The 27033-nt window shown below is 49.4% G+C and overlaps 2 protein-coding genes across 2 annotated transcripts; one reads left to right on the forward strand and one right to left on the reverse strand.

Moving 5' to 3' along the window:
• Window positions 1-1601: 1601 nt before the first annotated feature.
• On the reverse strand, window positions 1602-3567 carry UCRPA7_97 (putative glycoside hydrolase family 3 protein; the record flags this gene model as incomplete). The annotated part of the gene is made up of 3 exons (XM_007912695.1): window positions 1602-2817; window positions 3196-3510; window positions 3560-3567. 3 exons carry the CDS (start codon window positions 3565-3567, stop codon window positions 1602-1604), a joined length of 1539 nt encoding a protein of 512 aa, XP_007910886.1.
• Window positions 3568-5415: 1848 nt separating this feature from the next.
• UCRPA7_98 (putative maltose permease protein) lies at window positions 5416-7144 on the forward strand (the record flags this gene model as incomplete). Its single annotated transcript, XM_007912693.1, has 6 exons — window positions 5416-5572; window positions 5635-5795; window positions 5855-6090; window positions 6141-6403; window positions 6468-6713; window positions 6780-7144. The coding sequence occupies 6 exons, from the start codon at window positions 5416-5418 to the stop codon at window positions 7142-7144; spliced, it is 1428 nt and encodes a 475-aa protein (XP_007910884.1).
• Between the last annotated feature and the right edge of the window lie 19889 nt (window positions 7145-27033).

Raw genomic sequence — 27033 nt, forward strand, 5'->3', positions numbered from 1 at the left:
GACAAAAGAACTTCAAAGTAGTCTAGAGGGTCTAGTTTGTTTTCTTCAGTTCTTGTGTTCAGAATATCAGAGAAGCGGCATATGTCAAGCATGAGATGGCGGAGATTTGGATGCAAGCCGTGGGATAAGCCAGACTTCGTAGACGGTAGCCGACGAGGCGGGTCGATTCGGACCTCTCGTAAGAGGTCCATACCCGGGATATCATCCGCACAGAATCGGGTTGGCGAACCATCTTGCACGGCGAATTCAACATCTAATCTAATAAACCGTGAGAATTGTACAATTGGGATATTGAAGTGGAAAGTCCTGCACCTCCAAGGCTTCTGAGCTAACGAGCGATTTTCTTTTGCGAGGTTTGCGATGCCGCCTCGCAATTTAATAATGCGATAGAGTCCGTCGAAGTGAATTAACCCGGTAGATTGCTGGTGGTGTAGGCGCTGGTAAATAGCAAGAGCAGTCACTACGGCGATGGCCCTGTCCGAGATGGCTCCGGGACCGGAGAGCTTCTCGTTGACCAAGGAATACGCCTTAGAGAGGTGCTTTAAGGCTCGAGGAGACGTCTGAGCCTTGCCGAGGAAGCAGTCAACATACGACGCCGCTATAGCTAAGATGCAATGAAAGTCTAGTCGAATTAGCACGGTTGTGCCAAAGTTTGCGTTTTCGACGTACGAGCTTCATCTAACAGGGCACTGTAGACCCACACGGAGTTCATCATATCAAATTTTGAACAAAATTCAGATGGATACAGGGTTTCGCCAATGATCAAGAACCCTAGGATGCGGTCAACTAAGGTCAGGGCTATCGGTGCAATTGCCAGCCATTGTCAATCGTGCATTGGTATTGGCTCACATTGCTGCAACAATGATTTAGATTCGACACTGAGCTGCTGAGGAAATGGGGTCAATGCCAGATTGTCCCAGAGCAACTGCTTGAGCTCCAGAGCATGCGCGCAGTCATGAGCCTCACAGGAGGCATATGGACTACGACTTTGTATCGGAGGGGGCTCAGAAAGGGTCAGGACGCGTGTTGTGGGTAGAGTGCCACGCTGTTTTCTCGTCGTCGGCCGTGGCCTGCCAGCATTCTTGCCCTTCATGACATGGGATCGGATGAGCCGTCGTTGCTCCGGACCCATAGTCTCGTGGTTGATGAACTGCAGCGGCATCTCCGGCATGATCGCTGCGGCTGCGGCTGCGGCTGCTTTTCGTCCGTCCTGCTTGGCTCCGCTCGTTGATGATCAGGCCTCCCAATGCACTGCGATGTAAGTGTATTGTGCTCAATGGAATGGAACGAGGATTAGACAGCCACTGTTCGTTCTCTTCGCGTAGGATTGGGCGGGGTTAGAGTTAGGGGTGGTGTCTCTGATCCTTAGTCCTTAGCGGACTGGGAGCCGGACTTAAGCAGCCTGGTTACGGCGAGCAGGTATCTAGGGGCATTTACAGCTGGAATTGCCAACAGGCTGGAGAATGCCACGCACATGAACAGACCCCTAATGTCACTTCAAAAGCGGCGAAGGTGGCTTGGTTGAAACAACGACAAACCAAGATGCGCCTTGTTCTGCTACTCAATTGCAATAACATGTCTATCCAATCGCCGCCTGTTGGCTATGCTTGAAACTCAAATGCCTCACCAATGTCCAACACACAGCGTGCTCTGACATCCTTCGGGCTAGAGCTGGTTGAAATAGACACTTCGTGCCGCCCGCCTTCCACCCGCCACACCTGACCACGGCGCTCAGCAGGTTCATCAACCCAGAACGCCGCGGCGTCTCTCTTAAACGTGAGCCTCAGTTGCTGCTCCTGCCCCGGCTGCAGTAAGACCTTCTCAAACGCCACAAGTGACTGAGGCGGTCGGCCGACGTCTGCATTGCCCTTCGGCGGTGCGAGATAGACCTGCACTGTCTCGGCTCCTGCTCGCGAACTCGTGTTCTTGACAGTCACAGTCACCGTCACCTCGGCATTTTCATCTGCCTGACTGAAGGACCCCATGAGCTCTGCTTTGCCGACTTCGAAGGTGGAATAGCTGAGGCCAAAACCAAACGGGAAGAGCACCTCCTTTTGGGTGCCGTAGAGTCGATCAAAGTGTCTGTACCCGACATTGACGCCTTCAACATACTCCACTTCACCACTGTCATAGCTGTCAAGGCCAAAGTTTCCGTAGCAAGCAGTATGCTCGTATTTCTTGGGCCAAGAAACCGGAAGCTTGCCGCTCGGGTTAACGTGCCCAAGCAAGACGTCCAAAATGGCATTTCCTGTCTCTTGACCCCCGTACCATGCCTGTATCACAGCAGGCACCTCATCTAGCCATGGTATCTCAACAGGCACACCCGTGGCGATGACGACGATTGTGTTTGGGTTAGCTTTGACAACCTCCGCCACGAGCCTGTCCTGTGATCCATCCGCCGGCAGCGTCATACTTGCCATATCTTGACCCTCAGTCTCCCACTGCGCTGTATTCCCCACAATACAGATTGCAATATCTGCATCCTTTGCGAGGGCGATCGATTCCGCCAAGAGATCTGTCTCCATTTCAGCTTGATGGACAAGTCCCAAGTGTACCGAGATTTGATCTTGGAGGAGGAATAGCTCCGAGTTGTTGACCTGGGACGGAATTGACTCGATCGTGATGTCATACGATTCAGTGCATAAAAAGTCATGCTGGAATCGATGCTCCTCTTGCACGCCAAGTAGGAACCCCATGCTATCTTTAGTTTCCTTGACTTGGTGGCTAACTAGCTGACCGTGGATGAACAATCTGGATGGACCGAGGCCAGAGAAGCTCATGTAGTGTTTGCCGGAAGACTGCGGCCGATATTTCGTACTGAACCGCACAGACTGTGCCCCAACCACTTTAGTATTCATGAGTGTGGTAAATGAACCTCTTGGATATTCTTCGACGTGGAATGGCTCTCCACTACAGTCTTGACTTTTGAAGAAGTCTGCTATGAACCCGTCATTTCCATTGCGATTTGACGTTCCCTGCTCGAGGTCTGGAAAAACGCGGAAAATGTGAGTGCCTGGGTTGTACTTCGTAGTTAGCAATCTGTAAAGCTACTGCTACGACAGAGTGAATCTTAACTCACCTTTCGAGTGCGTTATCTCGCATTTATCTCCTAATCTTTGTTGAAAAGCATCATACGGGTTTACTTTATAATGACAATTCAATGATGCACTACCACCTCCATGAGCTGAAGCGTACTTGGCTAAAGGTCCTAGAAGCGCAATCTTGCGAGAATTCTCCGGGTTCAACGGCAGTACTGCTGGGGAGTTCTTCAGAAGCACTATGCCTTCGGCCCCAGCCTCTCGGATGAGAGCCTCGTGCTCGGGTCGGCTGATAGCTTGCTCTTTGGGAGTGTTCTTACGATCGGTGAGCTTGCCCGTTCTCTTGAGCAGTTTCAAGACTGCCAATGCTCGCTGGTCAATGTCCTTAATATCGACTTGTCCGTCATTTAATGCCTTTTTAACAACATCTAGTTGACGACGATTCGGGGGTCCTGGCATTTCTAAATCAAGGCTGGAAATAAGTTAGTTATGACAATGTGACTACACTTTGATGTCTGTACTTGCCCATTTTGTATGCTTGCAGAGGCATCAGACGTCGCTCCCCAATCGCTCATCACTAGACCTTGAAACCCCCACTCGCGACGTAAGATATCGCGTAAGAATGTAGGCTGTGCATCTACATGTGCTCCATTGACCTTGGGGTAGCTCGACATAATACACCAAGGATCTGCTGCCTTGACGACTATTTCAAAGGGGCGAAGGTAGATCTCCCTGAGCCAGTCAGTAACTTCACATCAACAGCACCGCCTGCTTCATCCTTACCTCAATGCCCGCTGAGAGATCTTCTCATTGACTGAGAATCGCTTCGTGTCCTGCTCGTTGGCTACAAAGTGCTTGACGGTGGCTGCCACCCTCTCGCTCTGTAACCCTCGCACGTATTCACTGGCGAGTAATCCCGTCAGAAGGGGATCTTCCGAGAAGGACTCGAAGTTCCGGCCTCCAAGTGGTGAGCGGTGACCACAGACAGTAGGGCCAAGCAGAGCATATGCGCCTTTCGTCTGTGCTTCCTCGGCCAAGGCGACGCCGATTCGACGAGATAGGTTGCGATTGAATGTAGCTGCCAGTGAGACGCAGGCCGGAAAGCAAGCTGCTGTGGTGCCATCAAAGAAGTCGCCGCCGCGTGCGCCATTTGGCCCGTCCGAGACCTTTCCACAGTCAGAGTGGCCCAAGCAGAGGTATTGGAAGAAGCAAATTGCGGAACCTTGAGAGATGGGATCCCTAATCTGTCGATATTGGCAGTCTCCCACACATTTTTACCCGAAAGCATGGATATCTTCTCGTCTAAGGTAAGTTTTGCTAGAAGAGACGATAGCTCGGTATCTGAGGGTTCATTCGACATCGTGACCTCGTTCTGGCGCGCGGCACTTCGCTATTTCGTTCGTATTCTGGGGCTGTTCCAAGTTACTCTCCAGTATATTTGGCCGACATGTCACAAACAAGACTGTAGGCGTTTGAGCTGTGGGAAAGTATACCGCACTTAAGGGAAACAGCTTATTCAACATTTCGACACCATGCTGAAGGACTTTCCCAGGAAAATCCTACCAATGCTGCGGACCCGTAGCTCGAGTAATTCGATTGTCTCGCGACTCTAGCAAACATTAGGGCCCAGTATCGTCTAGAGTCAGACATGATAGGGCATGCCCCTCGGCAACCCACCTTTCCAACAATATCTCCTGAGATTCTCCGCTAGCGTCTCAGGGTCTTTCCGGCACAAGCTTCGCTTGACTCGTACAATGAACCCCTGGCTTTCTCAATCATCTGCTTCGATGATCAGATACTGCAAGATGATTACCTTCCATTTGCTATATACCCCATCTCAACCCCGTTCTTCTCGCCCGAGAGCGCTTGCCCAGAGTGTTGGGACTGATCTTGATTGGATCGATTCCCCACGGGGTTTTGGTATTTGTCGGTAACCTTGTGGAGCTTCGAGTCAAAAATCGTGTCTCGAATCCGAAAACGATATACCGGCATACATAAGGGTTGACATCCCCGGGCAAGTCGACTCCGTCGGTACTTGATAAATGGCAATTGCCTCTCTTGCATCTAGATCTAGTGCATTTACACCGAATTTCCTTGGACCTAACAGCGTGAGCGACGGATTCTCAGACATCTAATCGTCCATCTGTCGGTTGCCCGACATGAAATCTACTGAAGTACAACACATTGAGCCAGGTGGCGAAGATGCATACCCGGCTGTGCTGTCTACCTCGTCACTGGCTGCTCGATTCGAGCATCGTCAACACTCTTTGACTAGGATACAGGCCATCAAGGAGAATAAGTTACCATTGGCATGGTGTAGGTTGATTCTTCCAATACTCTGCGCTATCTTCTCTGACAGAAGACTCTAGGCATGTACATGTTCTTCATCTGCATCATGTGGGGATTTGACGGCCTCGCCGGCGGCGTAGTTGTCTCCATCGCGGAATTCCGACAAGACTACGGTACTGCTTACGATGGGGACTATGTCGTCGATGCAAATTGGCAATTAGGCTTCCAGGCTGCAACTCTCTTTGGTAAGCTTCTAGTGATCATGGCTTCAAAACAAAATTCAATGACTAACTAGCGTCTATTCCAGGTCTGATTTTTGGTGGATTCGTAGCTGGAGTTCTCATAGATCGATTCGGCCGTCAGCCCGTTATATTTGGCGCGTACCTAGTGTCTATCGGTGGTGTTTTCCTACAAGTGTTTAGCAAGGATCTTGCGCAGTTTTTTGGAGGCAAGATTCTCACTGGTATCGTAAGTCCCTCAGCAAAAGTACGAATGCCATCAGAGAGATTGTACTAATAATGCTGTAGCCGCTAGGCGTCTTCACAACAGCAGCTCCTCCGTACGCTTCGGAAATGGCCCCGCTAGCTATTCGTGGTTCGATCACAGCCGGTATGAACTTCGCGATCGTGGTGGGCCAGCTGATTGGCTACGGAGTCATGCGACAGTCTAGCTACTATGGCGATGCTCGTGCTTACAAAGTCTTGTTCGCAACCCAGTGGGGGTTTGCCGTCGTCGGTCTTGCTATATTGCCGTTCTTCCCAGAGTATGCCCCCCACATTAGGATCAAGAAAACCTCTACTTACGGCAGCGTAGATCTCCATACTGGCTCATTGCACACAAGCGACTTGACAAGGCCCGCAAGAACCTCGAGAAACTTCATAGCCCCGACTACGATTTTGACGGCCAGGTTGCCGAGATACAAGACTCCCTCAGCCTCCAAACACAACACAGCGAATCCCAAGGTGGACTTCTTGAATGCTTTGGGAAGGTCTCCTGGAAGAGGACTCTGGTTGCAACGAGCATGTTCTTCATTCAAAACGCTTGTGGCTCGGTATGGGTGATTGGTTATATGAGCTGTACGCATTGCAAAGGCGCCATGAAACTGATATAAAACTGTGTTTTTGCTAATACATGTCTTAGACTACTTTCAGCTCGCAGGCATGAGTGCTTCGAAATCTTTCGACACCACTGTCGGTCTCTGTGGAGTTATGGTCGTAGGCAACATGTGTGGATGGTTCTTCGTCGACTGGTTCGGGCGACGAGCAACAGCATTATACGGGTGCATAGCATTGACAATTACTCTTTTCCTGATCGGCATCTTGTCCGTGATCAACGCCCCGGGTGCTATTTGGGGACAAGTGGTCTTTATGGCTGTCTGGTCTTTTGGTGAGTTCAAAGTGATCTTTTCCACGTCATCCGTATTCAGCCCAGCTAATTTGGTCCACCACCTAGTTTATCAAGGAACAATTGGAGCTGTCGCCTGGCCTATCGCGGCTGAAGCCCCTACATCGAGGCTTCGTGCACCCACCCAGGCCTTGGCAACCATGATGAACGGTCTGTCCTCGTGCATCTGGAGCGTGTCTCTTCCGTACGCCATCAATCCGGATCAAGGCAACCTGGGAGGCAAGATAGCCTTCATTTTTGGAAGTGTCCTGGTTGCAGCCTCGATTTTTATCTTCTTCATGATTCCCGAGACAAAAGGCCGGACATACATTGAGATTGACGAGCTTTGGGCCCGTGCAATCAGCCCGAGAAAGTTCAAGCAGACCGAGTTGGTCGTGGTGCCGTCTGAGGAGCTAAAAGGGGCGACGGATTAAGAGGATTGAGTGCGTAGGATTCCGGTTAGGAAAGACTTTCGGTTGGCCTATTTGATCTCATACTCCATTGCAGCCAGAAGAAGAGCTCCTCGACTGATTGAGGGATAAGCCATTGATCGACCTGTTTGATATTTGAAACGTATGGCCGTCCATCTTCCCTATCTCAGGTCCCGCCATGTAGAGTCGTGGTGTATGTGCAGTTCTTAGCTAGCCGCTTCAAGCTTGTTCTTGCATTCCCAATCATGCGAGAGCCAAGATTCAATGTACCCTCGATGTTGAATGTTATGATTTGTGATGACCAGAGCGGCGTAACGCCACAAGCTCTCACTAGGTAATGATTAGCCACGACTGTCCAGCCGGCCATTCCGGAGGGTTGTTTTTGTTTTGTGGGGTTCTCCAAGCCCAATTCCAGGGGATCTCCCGGCACTCTTTAGTGTCAATACGGAGAAGCACCACCACTGCCGTGCAAGCAAGCCACCTTAGCAAGCAACAAACCATCAAGATGATGCATTGAGCAACTGAGGACGATACGATACCATGCGCACCTCATGGGTGGAAGCTCGCGCGTGGGCAAAAGAATCGCCCGTAGGGCATGTGATCTCTGTCGCAATCGGCGCACCCAGGTTCGATTATGCCCTGTCCAGCCCTACCCAGCCCTACCTTTGCCTTGCTTTGCCTTGACGCGAATGCCCTCATGCACCGGGGGTCTTTGGTGGACTATGTGGCTGACTCTTTTCGCTTCTCGAACCATAGTGTGTCTTCCAGGACGACGGCGCTTCAGCATGCCGAAAATGCCTGGATGCAGGGGTACTGTGCACCTTCTTGACAGACCGCAAGCCTCGAGGCCCTCCGAGTCGGTAGGCATACCTACCCACCTAGCCCCCTTCGCAACATGGAGCTTGTCTAGGTCCTTGACGCGATAATCAGCATACTGACGTGAGCCTTTGTTCTGGACAGGCACGTCGCAGAGGCACGACAGAAGGGAGCAGTCGTTGATGGCAAGGCGTGCCAGCGCGACGATGCAGCAGTGTATTCTGACCTGCCAATTGGTCCGCTGTCCGTCGCTCATTTCGCTCCCGAGCCGGCCTTCTTCGCGATTCTCGACGACTTTGTGCGCCGCGTCTATCCCGTCCTCCCCCTCATACATATACCGTCTTTCACCGCCAACCTCTCACACCGCGCCTTCGAAACAGACCCGGCCTTCTTCCGCCTGTGCATCTCGCTATGCGCCGTGACCGTCGCGTCCATTCCGCGGAAGATACTCAGTTATGGCGTGACCGGATACAAAGACGCCCGGGAGTTGGTGAACCGCGCCTCCCACCTGGTGCTTATGAGTCGCATCACCACTACCCCCGAGTGGCAGGACCGGGCGACTGTGGATAGCATGGTTGTTTCTGTGGTTCTGGCCATGGCTTCGCATTATGCAGGCAAACCCAATGCCGGCTGGGCTTACGCTAGTGAAGCCGTGCATTTCTTCCGCGAGCTGAAGCTCTATAGGGAGGAGGCATACCAAGGATTTAATGCCATCGAAGGGGAGCTATGCAAGAGGTCATTCTGGCTCCTCTTCATCATTCAAATGTCAGTGGGCACTCTTCTGGTGGTCGTTGTGGTGAAAGGCTCCGCTAATGTCTATCACCCTCGCTTTAGCCATGATCGCATGTCCTTCATTATTCCACACACGGGGTTGAGTTATGATCCGAAGCACACGGACTGGGAGTTTTTGCTGCCGCTCGAACTCAGTGACGACGAGCTTGCTGGCGAGACCCTTGGTGATGCCACAACCACAAATGGGGTGCCGGTGATATCTGGCTTCGTGGCCCTTGTTAAAGTGTTCGTCTGCATTGTCGACTATCTCGATACCGCATTTCCAGGGCCGCCCGCATATATTGGCCTGTCTCCAGGTGCACTGTCTGCACGACTTCTTCCGCAACCAGCACCGTACCAGCATACTTTCCGCCCTTTGCTCGAGCTGCCTCTACTAGATTGTTTGTCGAGGGTGACTGCTGGGTTACATGCGACACTGGGCCATCTCCCTGTTGAGCTGCGGATGCCTCGCCATGGAGATGATTCCTCTGCTAAACTACTGGCTCATCTCTCGCCTGACATCGCAGGCCAATTCGAGATAATGAGGGTCAACGTCCATATCACAGGCATTTACATTCGGTCAACCATTCTGGAGATGTGTCTCAACAAGCTGCAGACAATTGAACGGTCTGCATCCCCAGGTCGAACACCCGACGCAAAGCAGCTTGACATCATCACCGCTCAGCTGTGGCAGATGAAGGAGTCACTTGCGAGAGAGCTTCTCGATGTCTTAAGCATCTCATCTTCAGATACCCTTGAATCGAATGGCTCGTCGCTGGTAAGCAGGGATCGTATCCATCCTCACGCAGTATTACTGACGAGTCTTCAATGAAATTCAGATACAGAAAATTCGCGAAATCGCAGCGACATTCCTAGACTACGGCGACGCTCAGCTCAGAGACATAGAAAGACGCAGCCGGGAGTATTTGGAACAATTCGCGGAAATTCTTGCCAACCTCGATCATGCTCCAGGATCTCCCCTCAGGTTGTTGTCCGAGTGATTGGGTGATCTCTCTCCTCGACATTGAACATGCCTAGGGTCAACCGTGTTTCGTCGCGAAGACATTATTCTTACTACTACTGGCCTCTATAGATCACGCACAACTAGGAACTGCGTGCGACCTCGACATGTCGGGAACTCAATTGCGGTGCAAGGCTCCATGAGATCCGAACTTTTGTAAAGCAGGTATTGCCAATCAAGTCACCTGCTGAGGTGGAGATTAGCTCCTCCGCTTACCAGCCATCTTCTGTGGTGAAGTTCGCTTTTCAAGCAGCATTACAGGAGTTGAGAATGGCTCTCTACACTATTGCATTGTCACGTGTCGGGATCATAGAGCCGATATTCTTGTATCTGATAAGACAAACGCGATGTTATCTAACTACATGTGGGTTGTTATCTATGATCATCGCGCCGTATCTAGAATCCATCGGCCCGTTGCCACTAAACAACTTGCATTGGCGACGGCTAGAGAAGCCTATCAAGTTCTCATGGCCACTGGTCAATCCCGATCCTTGTCCCTAGTGTTGTGAGCAGGAGGTATGCTGATAACGAGTTGTCAAAGATAGATGATATCTTGGCAATATGTTTACAATGCTTTGCAACTTAGTGCTCCGCGTCGTTTTATATAAAGTTGACCCAAGGCGCAGATATATTCATGGAATGTCGTTATCGCTTAATGGTATTCAAGCCTAAGTGTCTCTATCGAAAATGCTAATTCGATTTGCTGTTGCCGTCGTGACGGCTATGCTGATCCCGACAACGGTTGCGACCTCATGCCAGCCCATTGGCAAGGCACTTCGATCATGTTCTGCCGATGCAATCAGCCTACCGTACATGCCTGGCACGGTTGTGTACGCTGTGACGGCTGAGAAGATCCTAGATTACTCGGTCACTGCACAAATTGCCAACCCTCAGATCGATTATGACACCACAATCAACTTCTGCAATGTCACAATCAGTTACGGTCACCAAGGATGGTATGACAATGTGACGGTAACTGTCTGGCTTCCTCTCAGTGGCTGGACCGGCCGTCTCAGCGGCATCGGCGGTGCCGGCTTTTCCTCGGTCTATACATGGAATCGTTTTGCACCTGCTGTTGACAATGGATGGGCTGCTGTTGGTACTGATGCCGGGCACGATCATAGCCCTCTCAGCGCAGGATCGTGGGCTCTGGATACTTCGGGAAGGATCAACTACTTTCTCCTCGAGAACTTTTTCGCGTCTTCCCAAGATGAAGCAGCCAGGATAGGAAAGAAAACCGTCCAAGATCTTTATGGAGAGTCCCCCAGTAAGTCATATTGGGATGGTTGCTCGACCGGTGGCCGCCAGGGCTTCCTCCTTGCACAGCGCTATCCAGATGCCTATGATGGCATTCTCGCCGGCGCGCCCGCAATCAACTGGGCTACGTTTGTTCCGGGTATGTATTATCCACAGTTCGTAATGAACCAGGAGAACTACTACCCACCAACTTGTGTTTGGGAGGCAATGAACAACGCCACCGTCGCGGCGTGCGATGGTCTCGATGGTGTAGAAGACGGAATCTTGTCACTTCCATCCGAGTGTGACTTTGATCCCCATATCATGGTTGGGCAATCAGTCAATTGCGCTGACGAGAGTATAACTATCACGACCTTGGATGCTGATATGATGGTCATGTTCTGGGACGGACCTACCTACAAAGACGGCTCGTCGATTTGGTATGGCATGAATAAAGGAACATCGCCATCAAATCTGGCCAATACGACTTGCTCTGGTATGAACTGTACCTCGGGCTATCCCTTTCAAATTGCATCCGACTGGATCAGTCTTTTCGTTTTCCAGAACGACACGTATGACCCTGCGACTCTTCCTGCAGAAGGGTTTGCCGCGGTCATGAACCTGTCTATCAGCGCACATAAAGCGCTGACAAGCACCGATAATGCCGATTTGCGTGATTATCGCAATGCAGGGGGAAAGATTCTGCACTGGCACGGCCTTGTTGACCAGCAAATTTATCCATCTGGCTCAGAACACTACTATAGGCGCGCCGAAGAACGTGATCCCGCTCTCCGAGACTTTTATCGTTTCTTCGAGGCACCAGGTGTAAACCATTGTGGGACCGGGTCTCCGACGGGCTATGGACTATTCCCCAAGGATCCCCTCTCCGCGTTAGTACGATGGGTCGAAGAAGGAGTTGCTCCTGATGTGCTGCCTGCTGCTACTCTTGATGGTAGTCAGCAGAGGAACCTTTGCCCCTGGCCAAAAGTGCCCGCTTTCAAGGGAGGTGATTATACCCAAGCTCAATCGTACGCGTGTGCAGACAGCTACTGAATCACTTTGACTTTTGAATGGCAACATTATAGTAGGGCAGCTTATAGAATCAGTTTGGGCACTCGAAATCTCAGTCAAAGAATTCGTGAATCACTCAATCAAGCTACAGTCTGCAGAGCACCTCCAGCTTTTCCAGACTCGAGCATCTTTTGCATAATAAGTACATCGTCAAAGCCCTGCGCCGTAGACTGGCGGTCGTCTAGATTACCTCGTGCAATTCCTCTCCCAAATGCTTCAATCTCGGCAGGTACTCCGGAGTCCATGATTACGTCAGACTCTTCCTCACTATGCTCTCCACTGGGCATCCTGCGAACCACTTTCATTTTCACAGGGGAGAAGGTGACTGCCCCAGTGGTCGTGATAGCTTCCATCTCGAAGCCTTGGTTGAATTCGGCCCCGAAAGAAACATGGAATGTCCCAGTACCCCCACCCGTGGTACTCATCACCGCGTGTACAGTGTCAACCGGCGGCAGGATCTTTTGCAGCTGTGTTGGAAAACCCGACAGATGTTTAATATCCTCGCCAGCCGCGCTTAGCAACATCCGAATACAAGCAACGAGGTGAATCCCACCATCGAATAGCATCCCACCTTGATGTTCAGGATGCCTTCGCCCTTAATCTTTGTGAGTTCTTAATGTTTGCTCGACTGGGTTAAACGACCTACACTCGGATTGCAAGTACTTATACTCGTCGGTGATCAACATGGTCATCGTTAGTCGAAACGACACCAATTTACCTCCCAACTGCTTCACCTTCTCTGCAGCTTGCGCCACGCCAGTAACATAGCGGTAGTTTTCAGCCACTCCCCATAGTGGCGCGGACGGCAGGTTTGCATGCCAATCGACGAGATCCCGGGCTGCTGCCACATCAGGTGCGATTGGTTTCTCACTGAGGACGTGTTTCCCTGATGCGAGTGCGCGACGAACGAGTGCTGGTTGAGACAAAATCGGCACGCAAATCACAACGGCCGTAATATCCTCCCGAGCAAGCAGATCACCTAATGATCTGCCGGAAGTTTCAGGAGTGTCAAAATAGGTCTGGATCTCGCCAGTGGCCTGGCCAGCGAGTGTTTCTGCAGACTTCCTGGAACGGGAGTAGATAGCTTTGAGGCTAAACAGGGGACTTCCTGTAATCGCTGGGAGGTGATCTAAAATGAGGGTTATTAGCAGGTTAGAGATGACAATCTACTTGGCTTCCTCACCTTCCCGCGCGAAGGTCCCTGCCCCGAGTAATGCGACACCAATCGTCATCGCTCTATGCCTTTACTTCGGACTACTAGGATTATTTCGCTTTTACAACTTTGAATTATACACAACTAGCAGCAACCTCTATTCTAGTAGATCTGTAAAGGTTCCCCCCTCGAATTGCAGCTTCGCCGTTAGGTTATATACGGAATCATCATAGTTGACTGCGCCGCTAGTCAGCATAATAGCTTCAAGCCCAGCGCGCGTTTACGCCTCGCCGGCTTTGGATCATTGCGATGACACCTTGACGCCATTTCTCAAAGCGTCTGCTTTCGAAAGCACATCGGCAACGAATAGACCTTGCCGAGCCTGCTTTATAATGCTAACTATCTCCTGATAAGCACTAGGGATCCTTCGCCCGCGCGATGTGGAGGTTAAACGCATACTACGGGGCTGGCGAGGGCAAATTGCCGGAAAACAATTTCCATATATCTTGTAAGTTGGAGGTTTACTCTGTCTGTGGCAATAGTTCGCAACACAATTGATCCAAGTCTTGCATGGAGATGATTCTCATAACTGTCATCATCAAAAGCAACCCCGCAACGATGTGGAAGCTAAATGTAGCATAGATTAAAACATATTCTCATCGCTTCTACTCTAACACACGCATAGAAAAGGCTTTTTATGCAAATAATATAACGAGGTATTATCTTACTCAGGCACGTCTAATGGATCAACCTGGGAAACATGAGGCTTAATATCGGCGCATAATGCGGACACCGGTTCGATATGGAGAAGAAGCACTATGTCATGGTGTCTAATAGGAGTCAATTCACTATTCACAGAATACAAGGAAATACCACGCAGCTAGTGGTGCGTTGTCGCTGATTGTTGAGGTTGAAACAAAGTTGATAACACATTCGAGCATCAAGTGCGATAGGACTTGGATGTCTGTTAACGCTAATTGCGACCGCAAGCCATTGTCTTGGAAGCTCACGTTCCAAGCACGTGTCATGCTCCCGCTTCAGAATCTTGACATCATCGATTACATCGTATGTAAAGTCGCTTTCGCGCTCATGCTGTGAAATCAGGGTAATAGCCAATTCTTACCGCAATGCCCGCCAAAGTCAAGCCGCTCATTGAAACCACCCCTCATGCACACCGAATGAGTTATCGTATCGGCCGTGGCGAACAAGGAGTACTCACCTTCGAGCCTTATAAATCCACGCTACTTCCGCTATGGCGATTTCGTACACCTGAGATAGCGCGACAAAGTGTCTCGGATTTATGGCAACAGTTCGAGAAGTTTGACAAAGAGGATGATTTTGTCGGCATGGACATGGCGCGCAAGTTCATTCAAATGGGTATGACTCGGGCCAAACGGTATGCCAACCATGCTGGTGGTCGGAAGTACAATAAGAATACCGGGAAAGAGCTACCAAAAAGCGAGAGTCATGAGGATAAGAAGGAGAAGGAAGAAGCAAGCCAGGTGTTTAGGGATGCATGGAACAGGTGCCGATCACATGAAGGGTATAAGAAGAAAAAGGTCAGATTTTTACAAGATCAGAAAAGCTGGGATGATGGTCTTGGGGGTCCCTGAAACCATCATAATCCGATTAAACTGGTATTGATTCTAGGGGTTTTTTTCCTTTTTTCCCTCCCCTTCATCTCCGTCATTCTTGATAGCTTCTTCGGTTGCATAGAATGAATTACTTTTTGATGAGCTATACAGATTCTGTAAGCAAAAGTCCATATAGCAATACGCGGTGTTGAAGAACGGCCTCGTCAAAATTGCCAATTGGTATTTGAAGCAGGGATGACGTCAATTAGATGATTATTTTTTAGGACTAGTGAGCCAGTTGATGCCGCATGCGCAAGGGCGCAGAGCTAGAATGGGCCCGCCCCCAAAATTGAAGTTAGGTGCTGGTAACTACTTCCACCTTGATTGAATTCAACACCGGGTTGCCAGCACATCAATCAAGTGTTTACTGCTGTTTCAGACCATTGACAAAGATGGCTATTGTCACACAGACGGCTCTTGAACTTGAAATTATTAGCAGCACCGCCGCACGCAGTCCAGAGTCGTCTAACAATAGTCTCCCTGATGAAGTTTCGCATAGGACGTTACACGATGTAACTCGCCCAGTTGTTGCAGCAGATGGAGCAAGTGTCGTGGTTGACAGTGGCACGCGTAACCCGAAGGTCACCATGCTTCGAAAAGTCATCATCACTTTCCAGCTGTCTAGCGTGAACTTTGCCTACAGTGCAGTCAACGGATTGGTGACAGTAGGCCTCCCCAAAATTGCAGCGGATCTGTCCATTGCAGCTCAACTATACTTTTGGCCTTCGTCGGTCATGAGTCTGGCTACAGCCTCGACACTTCTTGTTGTTGGATCTATCGCCGATGTTCTTGGCATGCGTGGTAGTGATTTGATTGGCAGCTTTTGCATATCAGCATTTATGCTTGGAGGTGGTCTCTCGCAAACAGGTCCACAGTTGGTCGTCATGCGTGCCTTGCAAGGCGTGGCCAATTCAATGCACATGTCCGCGTCCGTTGGCCTGATTGCAAATATAGTCCCGCGGGGTAGAGCAAGAAACATTGCTTTCTCCTGCTTGGGTCTTAGCCAGCCTCTGGGTTACTCTTTTGGGCTGGTACTAGGCGGCCTCATGATCGACACAATAGGCTGGCGCGCTGGTTGGTATTTGTATGCTGGCTTAACTTTTGCGATGACGTGCATTGGTATCTGGGCTTTACCCAAGATACCTGGCCCTGGCTTGGGATTCAAAAGAAGCTTGAGAAAGTTGAAGACTGAGATTGACTGGGTCGGCGCTGGGATGGCATCAGCCTTCATGGCGCTTCTATCGTACTCACTGGCGTAAGTGATGACTATTAACTGCTCTCTCTATCCGTCGCTTTTGAGGAAGAAAACTGACTAGGGGCGTATCAGTGTGATAAGTACAGATGTTTACAAGATCCGAGACGCGCAGTCAATAATCATGCTGTCTGTCAGTGTACCTCTGGCACCTGCTTTTGTATACTGGCAGCATGTGCAAGTCAAATATGCAAGACCGGTGCTGATTCCGAACGCTCTATGGAAAAATACGGCTTTCACTAGTATTTGTGGTACCGTTACGCTGTCATACGCAGTTCCCTCGTCAATGGAGTTATTTGCTAGCCTCTTGTATGTTCTTTTCCACCTGACTAATGGAGTTTCCCTCACTCAGCATTAACTAACATGATATGCATCTTAGCTTTCAGGAAGTACAGCATCTCTCTGCTCTTCAAGCCTCAATTCGCCTCCTCCCTAGCCTCGTTGTTGGAACGGTTTTGAATCTCAGTACGGGTCTGCTTATCGACAAGGTGTCGGCCTTCTGGCTAGTGACGACATCCTCTATCCTGTGTGCAGGTGCGCCCCTTCTAATGGCACTCATTAATCCAACCTGGTCATATTGGAGTAGTGCCTTTGTCGCCCAGATCTTGCAGCCTATTAGTGGCGACATTTTGTTTACTGTGGGCCTTATCGTTGTTTCGGAGGCATTCCCAGAAGATACGCAAGCACTCGCTGGCGCTGTCTTCAATATGGTAGCTCAATTTGGAAATGCCCTAGGGCTGGCCATAATGCAAGTGGTTTCAACACTAATCTCGCAGGAAGCATCCAGTGGAACACACGAAGAAATCATTTTGGAAGGCTACAAAGCAAGTTTCTGGACAATGTTTGCATTAATGGTTACTTGTGCTGTCATTGGAGCAATGGGGTTGCGACGGGCAGGACCGATCGGCTTGAAGAGAGAATAGGATCACAGGTACAAGGGCCCACTGATAGCTGACAATCAAGTTAACACGAGAGCCAATATCCCTGCTTAACTTATCCCATTAGACTATTTGACTTGAAAATGCAATGATTCTGATCACTATAATGCTCAGGAGTCCCCAACTATTTGTCATTGTTCTAAAGCTTTGTCATGTACTTAACAAACTTACGTTGAACTCCAAATCCTATCTTCTTGGAAAGCGAAACGGTGAATAACATCAAAGCTTCAGTCTTGCTTTTACTGTCCTATCCTTTTCCTGTATAATATCACTGACCTCTGCCGTGTCTCCAAATCGCCAGGATACACTGTTACCCCAATCAGTACCACCTGAGGTAACGTCATCTCCGCGATTTTCTCTCGCCCTCCACCTCCACCGTGGCAACTTTTGCTCTCTCCGCTGTAATAATTCACAAACCCATTCTCCAAAGATAGGCATCATTTTGAAGCCATGCCCGCTATCCCCTGAGAGTACAACCAGCGAGTTTTCTGTTTCCGGCACAAAATCAATGCAATATTCCGAGTCTTCCGTGTCACTGAACCAGCACATCTTCTTTTCAACGAATGGCCGATTTTCCAGCCATGGCAATGTTTCTCGGAGCAGTCTTCGCATCTTCATCTCATCTTCCAAGGGAATGTAGTCATTCAATGCGACAATGGGGGCGTCGCTCCCTTGACTTCTCTGGTCACCATCAAGTGGAGGCAACGACACCTTGTTAATGGCAGTCCCAGAAAAGTTGCTGTAGCCAGCGCCTAATGGCGTGATTTTTAGCAACCTGGTCACCGGATCTGGCTCGAAGAAGAAACCGAGATCGAGCGAGTTAACTACCGGAATTCCTCGCAAAATATCGCATTCCTGTGGCGTGAGTTGCACATGCGCGACAGACCAGCAGCGAGCGACGTTGAATTTACCCAGTTGAGGCACGAGCGACGCGCCGTACGCCCCTAGAGCGCAGATCACGGTGTTAAATCTGTGTATTGCTCGGTTATGGGTTTGGAGGCCTATACACCGGCGGGCAGTCGTGGCTGTTTTTGCCTCATTAAAGACTAGTTCATCGACATGGCCATTCATAGGGCCCAGTCTAAACGTGACTCCCAAGCCAGACAGCTTCAGTGCAATGCCTTTAAGCGACTCGGCTGAGTGTGCGTATCCCTCTAAGCGGTTGTAATAGCCACGAAACCCAGTCAACGGGCCCGTCAGCTGCCAGCAATATTCGCGCATATTCTCAGGAGTGTCCAAGACAGTGACACCACGAGTCAGCGCCTCATGGGTTTGAGCATACTGCTGAGCCTTGTCGAAGTGCTTTTGAGCCTTTTCCGGAGCATGGCCAGATACCGTCACCAAATGCCCAGTTTGATGGAAATAAGGTGACCAGTCTTCGGTTTTCCAGGCCTCGATAGCTTCCTTCACCAACTTTAGTATGGTTACTACTTCTTGCGTCTGTACACTCACCAGGCCAAGGCTCGTGTAAAAGTCATTGTCATACTGCGCCCGCACGATTTTATTCAAGTCGTTAGCTGCCGAGTATGGCGAAGGCACTTGCATGGCCTTATCAAAGATAGTGATATCGGTGTACCCCTGTTTGCACAAATGGTGTGCAGTTGAGAGCCCCCAGCATCCTGCGCCGATGATGGCAATGGGAGCATCCTTGTCATTCGACATGATCTGAACCAAGAATCTCGGAGAACTGTTAATTCCTTGCAACTAGCTAGTTACACCAGCTGAGGGGAATCTATCAGAAAGTAGAAGTGGTTCGGTGAAGGCCATGATAACCAAAATACAACAAATACTTCCATGACTAAATTTGCTCTCTACTAAAAAAAAGTCTCAGCTTCTATCCCTCAAGAGGTCAAAAGCCAGAGCGGACTTTCCGTTCCCTCCTTAATGGTCTGACACCCCACAGGCCAGAGACCGGTGAGGAGTTCAAGATGCCCCTTAGTCTCACTTCTTTAGTTCATGCCGCCTAGATACAAGACAGAATCAAGCCGCGTTGCCTCCGTACGCGTTGCCGAGAACCGGTGTTCACGTGACCGGCAACGCCGTCCGGAGAGGCCGGGTGAGCGACCCCAGGCTCCCTCCCGGGAGTCGGTAAAAGACGCGGGTACTAATTGCAATACATTGCTGTCATTGTAACAGATAGCATTTCAAACTATCGGCAACATGGTTTGGGACGCCGAGACCTATTATCTTCAAGCCAACAAACATGCGCCGAACAGCGAAAAGCCTGTTTTGATCTACAGGCAGTGCTTACCACTGCCACTATCAGAAGAGAAGACCACCGAATTCCTTGAGGCTCACGCTTGGGTGAAAAAGGGGACATGGGGTCACATTCCACAGCGCCACTTCCACCCAAATACTCATGAGTGCTATGGTGAGTCTCCATGAAAGGATCTAAATTGTTCTACGGTGGCTGCTCGGCTTTTATTTTCGTATCCTGAGCTCGCAATCCTGAAACGCAATGTGCCAAACAAATGACTGATTCCGTCGTCTCCTTGATAGGGGTTTTCAGGGGCGAGTCGACAGTCTTAGTTGGCTGCGGTCATGACGATACTGGTGGTGGTCAGGAGATTGATGTCAGCGCCGGCGACGTCATTGTACTCCCCGCTGGTACTGGCCACTGTAATCTTCAAAGCAGCAAAGATTACAAGTATATTGGGGTATATCCGGAGGTAAGCCTATGTGACAAGATCTGACACATACACCCACTCAAGATCAATTGTAGGGAGCTCCACAATGGCGTAGTGATCTCGGAAAAGGGCCAATTGACCTTGAGAAGTTGAGGGCGGAGGCTAAAGGTGTCGATATGCCCTCGCAAGACCCTGTGAACGGCCATGATGGTCCTCTGATACAACTTTGGGCGAACCCTTGTTCTACGTGTTCATAGATTACCACCATCCCACCATCTTGAATCGGGTGCGCTACGGTTGAAATACTGCGTGAAGGGATCGTATATCATGTTGGTGTCGATAGGATCCCAAATCCAATTAGATAATCCTGCCAGACTCTGCTGCGCTTCACCATGAGCTGTTGCAGCAGCAGACACCCCCTCTGGATCGTCTTCGGGTCTTAGTTGATCACGCTGTATTGTCTGTTGTGGTGAAGTGTTGACTATTGGAGGCGAGAACCAATCGGGCGCCGCAGCATAGCTCCCTACGGATGTCTGGAAGTCTCCAGGTGGCGAATCCATTTCTGGGTCTTCTAATGCCATCTGTTCATGGCTACTAGCCCTAGATTGCATATCTGCTTCCCATGATTCCTGGAACAAACTTTGACCCAACGGACAGTGAGATCTTTGCATTGAAGCAAAGTCAAGTATTTTCCACATGAGAGAGATGTGGTCCGAAATCATCGTCGAAGGGACTTCATGGGGCTGACTCTCTTGCGATGAAATCTGGATCAGGTTGTCTATATCTGCGGCCTGTTTTATTTTGTAAGAAGCAATTGTTCGGTTAGGACTCATCGGGAGACTTACCATAGTTCGACAAATCTGCCAGTGCGTACCAAGCTCACCAATGAAGGATCTACAAATCTCGAGATTCTTTTCTGCAGGAGTTTTTATCTTCAAGTCTGCCGTGCGAGACCAGTAGAGATGTAATGTGACAGCCACGGCAGCTGCATAAGAGAAAAAGGGATCAGACAAAAGAAGCCCTTTTTTCATAGCCATGCCTATCAGACGCGCAATCCAGGTGCTGTGTAATAATGCGAGGTCCGTGGAGGTCTTCCAGAACGCATTGGGACCTGGTTTCGGCTTTGAGACCCGCGGTGAGTACAAGAAAGGGTGGTTTAGGACTGAATGAATGGTATGATACGTAATCTGAATTTTCATCCAGGGCAACCAGAAGTCACGATGCTTATGGAGGGCTTCTGGTGCCCGCTCCATGAAATTAGCACAGTCATAGCGATATGACGTCGGAAATGCGCACTCCATATCCAGTAGTTGTGAGTTGATGGCAGTGTAGTCAGAGTCGGGCTGCCACGGCGCCTTTGCCTGGCCCATGGCACATCTCCAAACATAAGCCCTCACGAGTCCCCATAGACTCGCGCTCCTAACCATGTGTGCCCAAATGCCCAAAGACCTTTCTCCGCGGTTGCTCTGAACCTCAAGTGGTAACAATGGTGCCTGCCCACTAATTCTGCGCGGAGTGTCCTCGGGTACGAGAAAGCGTGGAGCTTTCATATCGAGCGTGGAAGGAATTTTAGTCGGCAACCCACACAGAACTTTGATTGTCTGTATACTCCAGAAAAGGCGTCTCTGCTCTTCCAAGAACGGAGTCCGGTCTTGCGATATATGGCTGTCGAGGCCAGCAAATTGTAAGAGATTTCCTACCAATGTGATGTGGAAAGAACCAAGTTGTACATCGCCACATACTAGGTTCGAATAGGCTAGCAAGCACAACGACTGTAGGGCAGATAGATCGACAGTTGAGTTGGCGATCTTGAGCATAATTAAACTTCGGGCGGCGTCATTAAAAGCTGATGAGGTTTGAAGCTGAAACTCAGCAAAAGTTTCTGGTGCGTACTGAATACTGAGTCCAAGTATGCATAAGAGGAGTTCTTCCGAGCAGTCGGGGGAGAGCTTGATTGGTGGGTCGAATAGCCAGATAGGTTGTCGGTGACTGCAAAGGAAGTATATCTCGATGGCCTTTGAGATAATCTCACGAGAAGGTAGTAGGCTGGATTGTGAAGTATGCGAGCCCTGACAAATTGGAGATACGGTTGAGGCACCGTCAGGAAGATTCGTACCAGTTGTTTGAGGAGTTTCAGCTTGTGTCGGAGCAGCCCCAGGTCGCTCAAGAATGAGATCAAGCTTGTCCTCTAGTTGCGAGAGTCTGTCCTCGAGAGTCCTGATGGAGCTCTGAGCAGCGCTCTCGCCATTGCTTTGAAGCTCGGTACTCGGATATTGGCAATGCTGTCGGAGGCGACTGCAATTGGAACACCGCGGCCTCTCGCCGGGGCAACGCGTCTTCTTGCGACGGCAATTCTCACAGGCTTGCAGGACTCGCCTCGCTCCTCTGGCGGAGGCAAGTGTCGTTGAGGCCATGAGCACTGGTTGAAGCTTTGTGCAAGCACGGTAGGCATTTTGAGAGGCGACGTCACATTGGGGGCCCCACAGTGTGCATTTTCCTCAGTAATCGAATGGGCAAACACCGCCTCGCTACAAGCATATTGCCGAGCCTTCATCCTATACATGCCACGACGATATACATGAATAGTGGCGTGGGGCTACCTTGATTAATCAGGCCAAGAGATAAGGCATGAGGTCCAATCGCTTATTTGTTCTGACTTCTGGCACAGAAAGTAACCGGCGTATGGGATTGTTCTCACCCCGCATGGTCGGCTCGGGGGCGGCCGGACCGTCCGCACACGATATCAAACCTACTGAGATAAGACGCACATGTAACGATTGTATGGGTATTTTCAGAAATTGTGATAGTGGAAGCCTATGTCAGATTGGGTGTTAAGCTTGACCGGCAATACTGCTAAGAATGATGTCGCCCGAAACCAGGAAGAGATTGCGTTGCATTGTTATTGGGGCAGGGTGAATACCTAACTACAAGATGGCACACTCGAAAGCTAGCTGACAGATTATAGAGTGTCGGGCATTCTCATAGGTGTGTTAGGAATATTCGCCACTGACGTCGTTATGAACTAAGGTCGGGACAGCTATCAAGCTTCGCGAAGTTTTCAATGACACAGTGGACTTTTGGATATTTGAGAAGAATGATGATATCGGAGGGACTTGGTTAGAAAATCGCTATCCCGGCATGTACTAATGAACCACACTGTCGTGGAAGTCCTGGAAGTTCACATCAGCTAACACTGCAGTGAATTGTCCAAGGATGTGCATGCGATGTCCCCAGTCACATTTATCAGTTCAGCTTTATCCCAAATCCATATTGGACCAGCTTGTAAGATCCTCAAATCACTCTATTATGCGATGCTTCTAGTGTAACTATATTACTAAAAGCAGTTTAGCTATGCATCTTCTGCCGAAATCAGGTCATATATCAGAGCAGTCGCTTTCCACTATGATGTTCATAGCCGAATCACATTCAATTCCTTGGTTACCAGAGCCGTTTGGTGTGAAAGTCGCGCAAAGTGGATCATCTCATTACAGGATGGAGGCGATTTCGAGTGCGAAGTATTGATCAATGCCAGTGGCATTTTGAATCACTTAAAATTCCCTAGCCTTAGAAACATGGACAGCTTTGGAGGTCTTGTCCTCCACACAGCTGCTTGGGATGAGAATATAGATATAGAAGGAAAGCGCGTGGCTATCGTCGGAGCTGGTGCAAGCGCAATCCAAGTGCTTCCGGCCATCCAGAGTAAGGTCGAGCACGTCGACATTTATATTCGAACCCCATCGTGGATTACACCTCCTATCTTGGAGTCCTTGGCGACATCAAAGAACTTTCAGTATACCTTGGAAGAGCAAGAACGTTTCAAGAATGATCTTGACTACTCTGTCAAGATAAGAAAAGAAATGGAATCCTCCAGTAATAGGGTGCTCAGGGCGATTATCAAAGGCAGTCGTGAGCAGGTCGAGCTTCGAGAAAAGCTTGAAAACAATATGAAGGCTTTGATAAAGGACCCGGAGTTACAGGAATTACTAATCCCAAAATTCGAGGTCGGCTGTCGGAGACTCAGTCCTGGGGAGCCTTATCTTCAGGCCTTGCAATCTCCAAAGGTCACGCCTATCTTTGGGGATATCGAGGCAATTAGACCAGAAGGACTAGTGGCTGGAGGTAAGGTGCGGCCCGCTGACACTATAATACTAGCCACCGGTTTTGACACTTCCTTTCGGCCAAGATTCCCAATTGTAGGGCAAGGGGGGATTGATCTTCGGGATCTGTGGAAAACAGAGCCTGTTGCGTACTGTGGATTGGCTGTGTCGGGATTTCCAAACTATCTCATATTTCTAGGTCCGAACACCCCCATATCAAACGGGAGTCTTATGGGAACGTTGGAGATAACAGCAGACTACTTTGTCCGTATTATCAAGAAGCTTGTTCATGAGGATGCATTATGGTTTAATGTCAGACCAGAGGTCCAAGCAGACTTTGACGGCCACACTCAAATGACCATGGAGAAAATGGTGTGGTCCGGAAAGTGTAACTCTTGGTTTAAAAACGAACATGGTAAAGTGATTGCTCTATGGCCCGGCAGCTCACTGCATTATCGAGAATTTCTAGAGTCCGATCGGTGGGAAGACTTCGAATGGCGGTACAAGGGCAATAGGTTTGCATACTGGGGCCAAGGATTTGCAAAGATTGAGCACGACCCAGATGCTGACTTGGCTTACTATCTCAAACCTCAAAATCCACTACCACTAGAGGCCTACTACTCGTCAGCCAAAGGATCTGTCGGTTCTTCAAAAATTCCTGTTCAATTCTTTGTTCCATCGTTAGATGATTCAACCGGGGGGGACGGCGCAAATAGCGATGGGTTCCGAAGGCCAAGCGGGTCTCAAAGTCATGAATCTTAAATCACCTGTCATGGTGTTCATCGAATTAGTGTCTTTAGAGGTCTAACTGCACGTTCATAGACCTTTAGTGGTGGTTCGCCTTCTTATTGATTGGCGTTGGTTCAGAGACCTCAAAACATAAAACTGACTCCAAGCAAAATTGTTTGATCCAATTCAGTTGCAGCTTAACCAACTCAAGAACCGCGTAGCCACGCCGCCGTTAGCTTCCAATAGATTCAATTGCCGGTTCAAACTGGAAGACTGGAAAACAACGTGAGGCAACTAAACGAAAATCACAATCGCAGTTTTAGCTAGTTTTGTCGTTATAATTTCCGGCTTATCTTAATCTGATCATACCATCTCTTCACGTCAACCGCGGTTATCCTCGATGGGAGGTAACATGATAATGACCTGAGGAAAATAATTATGCATATAACGAAAATTGATAAGGCATTGACCAAAGTGTTTACCAATCCCAAATAAAGCTTCATTTCACTTCAGCTCAATCAATTTAGACTAGCTACTTGTAATTTGCTCGTGGCTCGGAAGTCTGGGGTGCACAAGCACGATAACAGTAAATAGATAGGAGATAGTCTTGCATTCTTGAGCCAAGGATGCTAAGTTTTGCTATCAATTACAGTCAATTCTTCACGTGTAGACATAACACGGCGGCTATGTGCCGGATATTCCGTCGGTTCGACCGTCCGTTATCTGCCGACGCCTACCAATGCCATCCCTGAAAGCTTTGAGCTGGGTGGGTGGAGCGCCAAGGTTACGATTCCGCGTGTATCCCGTTTGGGAAAGGTGTTTGTGGAACGGATCCAAGATCATCATGCGGAGATGACTTGCTCCTTTGTCTGGACGGATTCAACTGAGCTTATCATGGTCATCAAGGAGGCGGGATCACAGATAAGGTCGACGCACGCGCATGAAAGATATTTATGCAGTAACATTATTTAATATGACCGAGAAGACGCTTTCTGCCAGAATTTGAATCAGCCAGTCAACCAGCTCTTTATCACCCACCCCTACATTAAAGAAGGTACAAACATACAATGGACATCATTAATGATGACAAGCAAGCTTCCTCGGGAGGATCTGACACCAAGGCAACTTACAAACAACCAAGTGTGAAGTCTGATGTAGCAGCCGGCGACCTCATCACTTACGAAGATGTCGATCCTGCTTTAGCTGCTAAGATGCACCTGCTTAACCAGGTATTTTACACGAATAGACAAGAGAGCGCGAGTGTTACTGACACGAGTAGGCAATCAATGAGATTGGCTGGACAACTTACCACTTGAAGCTTTTTTTCCTGAACGGTTTTGGGTATGCTAAGCATTTGCGCGACCTTCGACATGGGCCGCAACTCGAAAATTTACTGATTTTCATGACATAGTTTTGCTGTCGATTCCCTGCTTACATTCCTCATCGGTATTGCCAATCCTCAAACTGTATTGGAGTTTGGTCCATCATATTCCGGCGGCGCTCAATTAGCCCTTTATGTTGGTCTCCTTGTTGGTGCATTATCCTGGGGTCTTTCCGCCGATATCATTGGTCGGAGATGGGCCTTCAACCTCTCTCTTCTTGTGGCATCGATCTTCACGATTGTTGCAGGAGCATCGCCAAATTATCCAGCATTTGCGACATTTGTAGCCCTTGCAGCCTCTGGCGCTGGTGGAAATCTGGTGCTTGATACAACTGTATTCCTCGAATTCCTCCCCTCAAAATATCAGTTCATGATCATTATCATGGCGCTGTGGTGGGGCATTGGGCAAACGATTGCTGCATTGTTTGCTTGGGCTTTCATGAGTGAGCTTCCGCGAACTAGTTTTTTATTCATGAGTAATGAGAAGGCCTACTGACAAGATGCCCAGCAAATTTCAGTTGTGCCACCGCAGACGATTGCACTCAGTCCAACAACATGGGATGGCGTTATCTCTATTACACATCGGGTGCATTCGTTCTTGTACTAAGCATGCTCCGTATATTTGTTCTTCGATTCCGCGAGACGCCAAAGTATCTGTTGTGCAGTGGCCAGGATGAAGAGGTCATTTCACTTCTTCATGACGTTGCGAATCAGTACAATCGTCCCTGTAGTTTGACTCTCGAGCATCTCCAGCAACACGGATCTGTTACAACGGCTCACGCCAAGAGTGTTTATTCGATCAAGGAAATATGGGTTCATTACCAAGGTCTGTTCGCCACCAAGAAGCTGCGCATTTCGACCACGCTTTTGTGGTTATCATGGGCTTGTATTGGACTCGCGTACCCACTATATTACATGTTTCTTCCCGAATACCTGGCAAGCAGAGGAGCCGTGTTCGGACAAAACTCTCCATTTATAACTTGGAGAAATTATACTCTTACGAACTTTTGTGCAATCTTCGGGCCGATTCTCGCGGGATGGATCACGACTTTCCGCATCATTGGGAGAAAGTATGCAATGGTAATTGGAGCGTTGATGACCAGTAAGCTCAATCGCTATAATCTTGTGGTACATATACAGGAGCTTATAGCGATTGAGCTTACTGG

This window comes from Phaeoacremonium minimum (genome assembly GCF_000392275.1).
Source record: "Phaeoacremonium minimum UCRPA7 unplaced genomic scaffold PA7_03_scaffold_4, whole genome shotgun sequence".
Lineage (NCBI taxonomy): Eukaryota > Fungi > Ascomycota > Sordariomycetes > Togniniales > Togniniaceae > Phaeoacremonium > Phaeoacremonium minimum.